This window comes from Cetorhinus maximus, chromosome 16, assembly GCF_964194155.1.
Source record: "Cetorhinus maximus chromosome 16, sCetMax3.hap1.1, whole genome shotgun sequence".
In the NCBI taxonomy this organism is placed as follows: Eukaryota; Metazoa; Chordata; class Chondrichthyes; order Lamniformes; family Cetorhinidae; genus Cetorhinus; species Cetorhinus maximus.
In genome coordinates this window covers 90,352,705-90,365,088 of record NC_135894.1, presented here as the reverse complement: position 1 = coordinate 90,365,088, position 12,384 = coordinate 90,352,705, and the positions used below count along the sequence as shown (strand labels likewise).

The following is a 12,384-nucleotide window of genomic DNA, read 5'->3' as shown; positions in this document are numbered from 1 at the left end:
TTTGTCATGGTAAAAATCTTCAGCTCCCTGAGGCGGCTCTGTGCCTTCAGGGAGCGTTCACTGAGCGCAGCCGGTGCGCACGTGCACACTTCAGCGCACGTGCACACTTCAGAGCTCGTGCTCCTCCCGCCCCCACCCCAGCAGCGCTGAGGCTCTGAGCGCGCCTTTCACTCTGGCTGCCCGTTCATTGGCCAGCCAGTGTGAAATCACAGTCGTGGCCCAATCGCGGGTGGCGGGCGGTTTGGCGGCTGCTCCCGGGCCCGCCCACGAGGTAAAAATCCTGCCCTTAAGGTTTACACTGGGAAAAATTCCTTTGGAACTAGAGATGAGCAGTTGCTGCAGTTAGGGCAGATTTTATCATGATTTTCAAATCCTCAGAGCCTCAAAGCACTTTACAGTCATTGAAGTACTTTTGAAATGTTGGGGCTGTTGTAATTTGGTTAACATGGCAGCCAACTTACACAAAGTAAGCTCTCACAGGCAGCACTGAGATACATGTCTCGGTCATCTGTTTTAATGATGGAGGGATAAATGTCTGCCAGAACACTGGTGAGGACACCACTGCTCCACTTCAAAATAGTGCTGCGGGGTCTTTGACGTCCACCTATGAGGACAGCTGGAGCCATAGTTTAGCATCTCATCAGAAAGTCAGCACTTCCAGTAGTGTAGCACTCCCAGAGTACCGCACTTAAACGTCAGTTCAGAGTTTATGCTCAACTCTCTAGAGTGGGACTCTCAAACTCATAGCCTTCGAACCCGGCGCTACCAACAGATCTATGCTGACACAATATACTGCAGGCCACACAGCAAAGTACAATAACTGCAGCAGAATGCTGGGAATTCCTGTGACATAGCAGAATGGCCCAGATTTTGTGATAGTATTGACTGTGAAACTATTAGCCCTTACTACCCCCTGCAGCTGTTAGCAATATCTGGATCTCCACGTTTAACTGCGCACGGGTGTACTCGGGAGGGAAGTGAAATAATAAATGCATCATAAATAAATAGTTAATTAATATTAAGATCATCAATAATCTATTAAAATAGTGATGAATAAATGGTTGACATACCACGGAATGTAAGAATCTCAGGTGATTCATAAGATCAAACTCGGTCTGCTCAAAATCTTGCTTCACTTCAGTCAGCAAATTGAAGTACCCCTCTCCCACTGTTAAAGGACAAATCAGAAAATGACGTGATATCCTTGGTGAACACATCTTGCACATGCTCACCCACACCAACCAGTAATTTGGTAAAGAATTCCAGCTGCAAGTATTGGAAGCTCTTTATAAACACGATTCTGGTGTCTTTTCACCCTATTTCCATACTGATCATAATTTATTAAAGCTTTTTTCCTAATTTCTAGCCAGTGTTTTACATGCCATGGTTAAAAATGCCTGAAGCTCACTATCATTCCTCAATATTAGTGTGCAGGCACTTAAGCCACCTGCGTTCGTTCATTTGTTCATGTTTCCATCGAAGCAACTGCCAAAGTAACTTCGTCCAAATCTCTTACAAGCGGGATAATTTCCAGGCCACACTGGCAGGGTTAAGTGGCATTTCAGATCAGTTGAGTGCGCCATTTGGAGATGTTCCCTTAACAACCTGACACTGGGTCAATTGAACAGCCAGTTAAACCAACCCAGTAGCCTACAAGATGGAGTGTGTTAGCAAGAAGGAACTACTGCAGGTTAAATAGCTTTGCACCTTAATAGTCACAGTTGTGATTCATTTCTCATCATAGATTGGATTTTATTGAATTCTAAAACAACTTCAACTGAAGAACTGATTGGCAAGAACAGAATGAGTAAAACTGACCACAGCCTGTACCTCCCCAGTATCTGTGAAATATCCAAGTGTCACAAGGATTCAACTCTAGCTGGAAATAATCTCACTGAGCCATTGCATTCACCAACAATTCTGCTCGGTAAAGGTTCTTTGGAAACTTTTACTTTCGTACAGACTAGAAAAGTCCCAGGTTCAATCCTCGGACAGTTAATTTCGGCCAAGGCAGCAATATGGTTTCTGCAGCTACAACAGCTCAGGACCAGGGAAAGGAGAAATCAGTTTAGGTCCTGATCACTATCTATTGACAGTGGGGACTGGACCTATATGAAAGTTGGAAAGGCAGGATAAAAATCACACACAGAAAGGAGGTCACTCGGCCCATTATGCCAGCGTCAGCTCTTTGCAAGAGCTATCGAATTAGTCCCATTCCCTTTGCTAGTGCCCCATAGCCCTGTCTGTTATCCCTTTTCAAGTCAGCATCCAGCTCCCCTTTGAAAGTCACTGGTGATCTGCTTCCACAACCTTTTCAGACAGTACGTTTCAGATTGCAACAGCTCGCTGAGTTAAAAGAAAACATTCCCGGCATCGCACCTTAGGTTCTTTAGCCAGTGAAAAACCAAAATCAAAATGAAATAGGAATCGGATGATTATCTGAAGAGGAAAAGAATTTGCAGTGCTACAGAGAAAGGGCTGGGGAGTGGAACTGGCTGAGTTTCTCTGAAAGAGAGCCGGCACAAACAGAGTGGGCCGAATGGCCTCCTTCTGTGCTGTAACCATTCTATCATTCAATGCACTACCTTAAATTTGTTTCTTTGGGTTACCAAAGTGGTAATGGTTTGTCCTTGCTTACTCTATCAAAATCCCTCTCAATTTTGAACACCTATTTTTTTGAGGAATTTTGAGATTGATGAGAACAATGTTGGCCCATCTTTGAAATCAACAGTCATACGGACTCGAAACGTTAACTCTGCTTCTCTCTCCACAGATGCTGCCAGGCCTGCTGAGCTTGTCCAGCATTTTCTGCTCTCATTTCAGATTTCCAGCATCTGCAATAGTTTGCTTTTATTTTGAAATCAACGGGTTTGCCATGGTAAATGCTGCATATAAATACAAGCCGTTTTAAGTCTCAAATGACTCCAGTCCATTGAAATCCATAGTTAATGCCTGCAATCCTTAGTTCCTCGAAAGGTGGTGCTATAACCTCACTCCCAGCCCTACTGGAACAAGCCCAGCTCGATGATCTGGCATTCCCTTTTGATGGACAGTGAGTGACATTACGGCACTTTCACTCCCATTCACTGTTGGATGTGACAAAAGTAAGTCAAAATGGGGGGGATCTTTGTTCAGGCAGATTTGGCTACCACAGAACAGCTGACCACTGTTTTCTGCATGGAATCACACACATTGCATGCGGTTGGCCACAAACTGCATCATTACCTCTGAAACCTGGAGAGTAAAACATGAAAATATTTGCTAATTACATTTAAACAAAGAGGGTGTCTCTTTCAATGGGGTCTCGTGCATATACTTGTCATGCTTACAGCACTCTCGCTCCTTACTAATGATTGAGCAACTAAAACAAGAGGGAGATTCCACCGAGACTTCGGCTTATTTCTCTGTTAATTAGCAAGCAGGCTGATTTATGATTAATTGGTGGAATTGACTGCGTTGCTTTTTGATACAAAGCTAAGGCAGATATTTTGTGGGGACACATTAAATACATCCCACACAAATCGAAACAATTGGCTCAAGGTGTGTATTTATGATTTTTTTAATAAGTTATTGTTGTATAATATATATTGGGTGCGATATCTTAGGCCTAAGTGTTCGGCAAACGTTTTATTTTTGTTTATCCAGGGAGAAGCTTCCTGTTGCATTCCCCACAAGTACTGAGCTCTGGAGGCTTCAAGTAATCATAGAATCTTACAGAACAGAAGAAATCCATTCAGACCATTGGTGCCCCGGCTGGCTCTTTGAGAAAACCATCCCATTACTTCCACTCCCCTGCCCTCCCCTCACAGCCCTGCAACCTTTGCCTTTTCAAGTGTTTATCCAATTCCCTTTTGAAAATTACAATTGAATCTACTTCCATCGTCCTTCCAGGTCGTGCAATCCAGGTTCTAACAACTCGCTGACTGCTTCAGTTGCTCATGCAGACACCCGGCACAAACTTAACAGGTTGAATGGCCTCTTTCTGTGCTACTATGATCCATGATCCTATGATTCATCATCACAGTGACTCTTTTGCCAATTATCTGAAATCATTCACTTGCTTCCACAAGTCACTCAGTAACCCCGCGACTTGGAAGAAAAGAAACTAGAGTTGGGGGGTGGAAGCAAGAGGGAAACATACCTAAGAAACAGTGTTGAATCTATCAGCATAGTGCAGTACCTGCTGGGATAGGTGAGGTGCATACTGATTCCCCGCTGATGTTGCAGCATTTCTGCAGTCCTGGACAGTCAATGTCCCATCTGCAGGTCTGGTTCCCCATGGCTTTCTCTTCCGTCGGGCACATTCCCGGATGTGAGGCAAACTCCTTGCTCCTGTTTAAAGCTGAGGTAATCAAACATGTGGCAAGTCAGTAGGGTTTAACACTCCTGAACCTAAAGGATAACCTGTAAGAATATTACAGTTCAGCCACTGTGCCCATTTGCCTGATATTCCAATATCCACTTTGTTAATGAGGCTATTGAGCCATTTATTTTCAATTGATTAATGTCCACATTAAAATCCTGAAAAGAGGAATTTCATCCAAGTGTGTGAGGTGTCCATGTGCTAAATGTCAAAATCCTAGTGATTTGTACAGTATCACTTCAATGACCTGATATTAATGATCCACGCAGTATTTTGAAAACTAGCATTTCTTGATATAAAGCTCTCATTGATATGTGAATTTTTTTTAAGTACAAATTCAATAAGCCAACATTAATCCTGTACTTAACAATGCAGCAGGTGAAGTCCAACTTGACCAAGAATGCAAAATGAGCGCTGATTGCATCTGGTGCCCATTATGCATCCCCTCTGATATTCAATTCCTTTGCCTTCAATGGAACTGAATTTAAAGCAGGGCATATCATAGGTGACAGATTCACTGCCGCCACTTTTTGACCCTGCCTAAGGTGAATTTCACCCCTGACAGTCATTTGGGTTTCAGGGCAAGGACACAATCCTAAATGAAAAGTTTTTTTTGCCACAAGGAAGACCATCAGACCTATTATACTTGGGTTATAAGATACCTCACGCCAATATCGACTGCGCCAGTTGCAAGTTGGTTCATTCTATTTGCTTTCCACCCAGGCCACTAGATGGCACAATTCATGGAGTAGCTAACAGGTTCATAATTGGCTTTTACGCATTCTTGTGCAACACCATTGGTTATGAGTAATGGAATACTTTCAATTTCTGACATTATACTTACCCTGCTCCCAAAACCCTGCATATCCCCTCCTTACAATCACCTCCACAATGCAGCCATATAATCTCCAGGGAGAAGCCATAAAGAACCCAGGCCAGAAGACTAAACATAAGTAGATGCAAAGTAAAGCTCTCTTTGCACTGTCCCCAACCTTTCTTCCCCAGTGTGATGTGATTCCATTTCTTATACCTTTTTTGAGTGACAATTTGTGTTAATATATGCTAAGTTAGAGGCATTTTTGCACTATGAGACCATTTACACTATGTTGGCTAAGAATTTGCCGCACATGGCTATAAGACTTTTACAGTGTGAGGTGATACACTTTGGAAGGAGTAATTTGACAAGGAAGTATTCAATGAACGGCATGGCACTAGGAAGTTCTGAGGAACAAAGGGACCTTGGCGTGTGTGTCCATAGATCTCTGAAGGCAGAGGGGCACGTTAGTGGGGTGGTGAAAAAGGCATATGGGACACTTGCTTTTATCAATCGAGGCATAGATTACAAAAGTAGTCATGTTGGAGTTGTATAGAACCTTGGTGAGGCTACAGCTGGAGTACTGTGTGCAGTTCTGGTCGCCACATTATAGGAAGGATGTGATTGCACTGGAGGGGGTGCAGAGGAGATTCACCAGGATGTTGCCTGGGATGAAACATTTAAGTTATGAAGAGAGGTTGGATAAATTTGGGTTGTTTTTGTTAGAGCAGAGAAGACTAAGAGGTGACCTGATCGAGGTGTACAAGATTATGAGGGGCATGGACAGGGTGGATAGGGAGCAGCTGTTTCCCTTAGTTGAAGGGCCAGTCACAAGGGGGCATAAGTTCAAGGCGAGGGGCAGAAGGTTTAGGGGGGATGTGAGGAAAAGCTTTTTTACCCAGAGGGTGGTGACGGTCTGGAATGCGCTGCCTGGGGAGGATGGTGGAGGCGGGTTGCCTCACATCCTTTAAAAAGTACCTGGATGAGCACTTGGCACGTCATAACATTCAAGGTTATGGGCCAAGTGCTTGTAAATGGGATTAGGTAGGTAGGTCAGGTGTTTCTCACGTATCGGTGCAGATTCGATGGGCCAAAGGGCCTCTTCTGCACTGTGATCCTGTGATTCCGTGATACAGGTAACAGACATAGAACATTTTCATCCCATCAGTCTAAAATGAATCAAAATGCCAGAGATGGACTATCCTGTGTCTTTACATGATATAGTTAAACAAGTGCAGTTCTTTTATTCCCCAGTACTTACGTAGTACACAGTAATGCCCATTTTGCTCAAGTCCTTTGCAGCAGTGACTTGAGTCTCTGTTGTTTCAATTATGGTCGTACGGTAAAGTGTTTTAAAGGTCATCTTTAGGCAAAGCTTCCACAGGTGCCAACCTCCACAAGATTCATACGTGGTAAATGATTTTTGATAGGACAGTTATCTTTGTCACATTCCATTTTACAGAGTATTGGCACAAATTGTATGAGGAGTGGGAAAGTCCATTGTCTGGAAAGAAAACAAGAGGTGTCATAGGGCAGAATTTAATGCCCTCCCCATGGTGGGTTTGGTAGCAGGGGGCCCTTTAATTAGGCGGGAGGGTGGTGGGTAGGGACCCTGCTGCATTCCCACCTCTGGCCCAATTAATTCCGTGGCAGAAGGCCCATGGTATTCACCCAGCAGCATGTGGCAGGCTTGCCATGTGGGAAGCCCAACAAGCAAGTTCTGTGGCATGTTGTCTGGGGGCTCCAGGGGACAGGGGTCCCTCGTTCAAAGGTACTGATCAAGGGACCCAGCATAGGGAATGGGGAATAGGAGGGGCCCGCTGAGAGCCGCCCACCTTTCCTTGCTGCCAACCCCACTCCCCTGTGAACCCCACTCTGCTAACCCCCACTGCCATCACTCACCTGTGTGCCTGCGGTACATCAGCAATCCTTGGACTTGGGTGCATGTAGCACTGGCAGCAGCCACCACGTCCCAGTGGTGTTGCCAAGCGATGAAGAATTTGGAGGCCTCTGATGGGCCACAGGTCTCAGCAGAGTTTTTCCAACGCAGTTACATTGCAAAATACAGAAGCCCTACCTGACCTTTTATGGGCATATTATGTCTCGACACTCCAGCGACACCTCCTCCCCTTCTCAGCCCCATCCCATTGCACAGCAAAAGAAAGGAGGATATCACTGGACTTATAGGTTTGGATTTTTGTGGAGCCAGGCCAACTCCGGAGGCATTTAAAAATGGTGGGTGGGGCCCAATTCCGTGATTCCCTCCCTCACTCTTGGCATCAACAATTTTCTCCAGCACAGGATAAGGGTACAGGTAGCAAGCCCCCTCTCTGCACTCCTGACCTGGCCAGCTCCATTGCAGGCATTGACACCTTATGCCCCATGCACTTTTATTGGAGTAGGGATTCTCGATGACTCATGGTTCACGGCCCCTCAGAGGAGCGGTGTATCATAGTCTGGGTTTGGCAACCTTTTGAAAGGTAAGCTTAAAGGACTTATCCATGTCTCCCCAAGCCCCCTGAATGCCCTCCATGCCCCCATGCACTCTCCATGCTCACTTACCAAGTATGCATTATGTACAGAACCAATGAGCCATAAAATATAACAATGGCAAGTTTTGAAATGCTGAGGGGGAAAATACCTGTTCAGAAATCCACTTTGAAAAAAACAGTTCTGCTTACAACGCTCATCAAACAGTCATTCACTGTATCTATAACAGGAGCTTTCTCTCACTTCATTCCTCTAAATCTTGCCCAAATAAACTTGCAGATATTGACAAAACAGAACAAAGAAAAAATAACCTATAACCTCAAAAGAATGTCAAGCAATCAAGGCAAAAACTCTATTTCACCAGTCAAAACTGAACACCTGCTGAGCTAATCCATTCGTGAGTCTTGGAGCTCAGCCAAGCATTTGTAATGAGCTCATTTGAAGGAACAGATGCTTGACCATCAGTCTCCCTTGACAGAGTTTCCAGTTGACATCATTATGAATGCTGAGCTACAAGACTAAGGAACGACACCACCATATCATTCCCACAATTGTAGTACTATAGTAATAACTGTTAGACCCTCATGAGTATCCATCTGCAAATGCAGTGGCCAGGAATTTCCATCCTGCTGCCCCCACATTGTAATTATAGGCATGAATTTTTCCCGCGTCGGGCAGGCTTGGCGGGAGCAGGCGGAGGCGGTCAAGGAGCTGACCGCGATCAGCCGCGCACTGCCATTTTACGCGGGTGGGCCAATTAAGATCCACCCACCATAATATGCGAGCAGTGAGCGCTACCTGTGCAGTCGAGAGGAGGATGGACAGTCGGGTCCAGCACTCTTTCGTGCGTGCACGCGAAAGAGCGCTTCAATCTACCTGAGGCACGGAGCTGCCTCAGGGAGATTGAAGCGCTTTTGAAAAAAAATAAATACATGCAATAAAAATTTAATGAAACATGTCCCCTCATGTGATTGTGTCACATGAGATGGGACATGTTTTTATTTTCCAAAAGAAGTTTTTATTCAAGTTGTAAAAGTTTTAGGAAACTTCATCCCGCTCGACGATGAGGTTTTCCAAAGAAACGTAAAGGCCGTTTGGCCTTTTCACCTGCCCGCCAACCATTAGGTTGGATGGGCAGCGTTAATTTGAAATTAATTAGTTCCTTAATGACCTTAATTGCCCTTTTATTTATCGGCGGGCGCACAGTCGACTCCGACACGCGCCTGCCAAACGAAACATTGCGAGACAGCGCGATGACGTCCGGATGCATACCTGATGTCATCGCGCGTCATGTTACATGCTGGCATGTCGGGCCCACCCCCACATGCCGACTGTAAATTCCTGGCCATGACCTCTTAGGAGGTACATTGGAGACCTCTTTGTTTTGACCACACTTACTGTGAAGTTACAGTGGCGTAGTGAGAGCAGCTCTGAGGAAATTTGTGGCCAGCATAATCTAAACTATAGCATGATCGAAAGACCCAAGGTTAACAGCAGCTTTCACTGGACTACCAATCTTAAAACCTATACTAGTGATCCAGAATCATGAGTTCAAATCCCACCACTGTAACTGGGGAACTTAAATGCACTTCAGTAGATAAATCTGGAATAAAAAGCTTGCATTTGTAATGGTAACCATGAAATAACCAGATTATTATTAAAAACCCATCTGGTTCACTAATAGCCTTTAGAGAAGCTAAGCTGGCATCCTTACCTGATCTGGTCTACATGTGATTCCAGACCCATAGAATGTGGTTCAATGTTAAGTCCTTCTGAAATGGACTAGCAAGACGCTCAGTTGTTAACAATGTGGCTCACCACTGCCTTCTGAAGGCTAATTATTGAGGATGGCCTTGTCAGCAACACCCAAATCTTACGAATGAATAAACAAAATTGGAATCAGAGCATTTCTTTATTCTTTCATGGGATGTGAGCATTACTGGTAAGGCCAACATTTGCTGCCAATCCTTAATTACCATTGGAGTGTGATAACTGTTGGTCTGGGGTCACATGTGGACCAGACCAGATAAGGATGGCAGATTCCCTTCCCAAAGGGTATCAATGAAACAGATAGATTTTTATGGCAATTAGTGATAGCTTGATGGTCTCCATTACCGAGGCACACCTCTAATTCTAGATTTTGTTAATTCATTGAATTTATTAATGCTATGGTGGGATTTGAACCTATGCTCACAGTACATTAACCTTTAGATTACTAGTCTAGTGACATCACCACTACACCACCATCCCGTGCATAAAATTAGCTTTGAGAAAAAAGTAGGGAGATTTTAAAAATGCCCCACACATTTCATTTTTAAGAAAAAATGACCCTCGCACAGGTATTGGGTGGGCTATGTTGGTCATCCTGAAGGTGTCGACACTTGACGGTGCAAATGGCACCCGCTGTTACCTCTCCCCTGTTTTCATTCTTCAAGTGTGGCTATTTGACCATGTGGTGCATTTCAGCCAAGCCTGATCACCTGATATCCACACTTGTGTACACTCCAGCATAGGTCGTTGGATAGTAATGGGGCTTGGAAACCAGGGGTGGTGTTTGTTGCCCCTTCTCTGACTCCCAGGGGCACTGAAGCCAACTGTAGCATTCCAGGTGTCTCAGCACAGATTGGCAGCTGAAGATGGAACCATTAGACTTACAAGGTAACCATTTTTTATACACGCATCTGGTAACCTAAGCAAAGTCACCATGTCACAACAGAGACCAGGAATATACACACAGCAAACGTCAGCAGTGATGTTGGCCCATTAAACTGTTCCACTTCCACATGAACATAGGATACGTTTAAAGAGAAACTTGTTAAATGCCTGGCAGCCTATGCCTGTTCTTGAAGAGCCATTCAACACATCCTGCCCCCTGGGTACAGCAGTCCACCCAGGCATGTGGGACCTCATGTTCAGTGAACAGGACCACTAGCCTAATTCCAGCCTCTGGCAACAAACAACTTCAGTCCCCTGACCCATGTAACTTCCAGTGGAAGCAGCCCTGATGTCATTTATTCCCTGTCCCTCTCTAGGATTCAGCATTCCAGATGCTGGGTAACTTTCCAAACATGGGAAATCTACCCTCAGAAATTGTGCATGATATACACTGAAATATACAATGACTTTGATATACACCAGACGACATACAACCAAATATACAATGACTTTGATATACAACAGATGACACACAATGGCTTGTAAAGAATTTTATAAAAAAATATATCTTTAATCACACACAGCTTGATAAAATATAAGGATGCATTTACACCTATATGTATATCATAGCTTCATAAAATATGTGAATGTACATCAATCTGCATAATCTGCCTCTCAGCTTCAGAGAACTCTCACCAATATATCATTGTAAATTGTATGCAGCAATAAGAATCTGAGTTTTTCAGTAAAGGTAAATTCTCCTGAACCATTCTAGAGACTGGAACCGAATTAGTGAAGGGTGTCTTTTTAGACTGGGTGCTACATCGTTGTGCCAGCAAAACCCACCTTCCACACACCCCTCTGCTGATCCCATTGGACTATCCCTTGATAAGTGATTGTCATAGGGGCTGGGAAAGGTTTGCTACGAGGAGGTAGTCATTGCTATCTCTCTCTCTCTCCCCAACTCTCCTCCCCCCCACCCCAACCCTGTCAGCGGGTTAGTCTGAATCCCCACAGGAGCCTAATCTGAGCGATCATGTTGGCTTTTTCATTGAGTTCGATTCACCAGCCTCTAACAAACGCGCCTATCTTTGATGTATCATTTTTTGCTTCAATCCCATCCTCAAGCTCCACGCTCACCGTTCATGGCTTAACATTACATGCCTCACGACAGAGGTGGGTTTTTTTAAATAAAAAAAGCAAGATTTTGCATTCAATTGTATTTATAGATAGGGAGAAAGAACATGTCTCTACTCACAGGTATCCAACTCAGCATCTTGCTGGAAAGCATCTCCAGCAAACAGAGCCAGGGCAATGGTTAATATCCTATTCATCGCGTGGAATGTAATATTTCCAAAATATTCCACGCTTCTCCTGGGGTCCCTCCTGTTGTTTTGTGTCACTCTGCCATGTGAGTTCCCCGGTGTTTCTCCTCTTGTCGCTTTAAGACTCTCTTCCTTGCCCTTTATGATCTCAGAAGCCGAGCTGCTTTTCCGAGACTGTTACCTGTGAATATTACACCTGCGCTCCCTCCCTCCCTCCCTCTCTCTCATCTGGCCCTGCCCCCTCCACACACACACACACACTCACACTCCTCCCACTTACCTCCAACACCTTCTCCTTCTGTGGCCCCTGTGTGCTCCCACCAGCTTGAATTGCGAACAGAGTTTCGCACTCTTCTGCCAGGAATTTCCTCCGACGGCGCGACCCAGCATTGCGCCCCATGGCTTGTCGAAAAATGCCTAAAGTTTCCTCCGAATGTCAGTCGCCTATGCCCAAACTCAAAATGAGCGTAAATCAGTAATGGAGGGGGCCCGGGAAATCCCACTCAGGTATATTTCCTCTTTCGGCCTTAGAATTTAAAGTTTCAACTCACTCAACCACTATTTATGCACATCAGGCACAGGAATGCAAAAGTCTTGTTAAATGCGACTCACACACTTTTGGGGGACAATTTTCATTCACCCAGCCATCGGGAAACTGACGGGATCGCGTGTTTTTACACACATGTTGAGGGTGGGGGAGTGTAAAACCAGTGCTCCACCTGATCCCGTGCCCAGTG

General features: G+C 44.8%; 1 protein-coding gene across 1 annotated transcript in view; it reads right to left on the bottom strand.

The window, feature by feature from the left end:
• The window catches only part of LOC144691898 (uromodulin-like 1), an 84,796-nt gene extending 72,749 nt beyond the window's left edge, over positions 1–12,047 (bottom strand). Inside the window, exons 1-4 of the mRNA XM_078560472.1 lie at positions 11,928–12,047; positions 7,080–7,203; positions 4,181–4,342; positions 1,071–1,168 (exon numbers count right to left, since the gene is read on the bottom strand). Coding sequence (XP_078416598.1) covers positions 1,071–1,168; positions 4,181–4,342; positions 7,080–7,203; positions 11,928–12,047 — 504 coding nt within the window. The remainder of the gene's footprint in view (positions 1–1,070; positions 1,169–4,180; positions 4,343–7,079; positions 7,204–11,927) is intronic.
• Between the last annotated feature and the right edge of the window lie 337 nt (positions 12,048–12,384).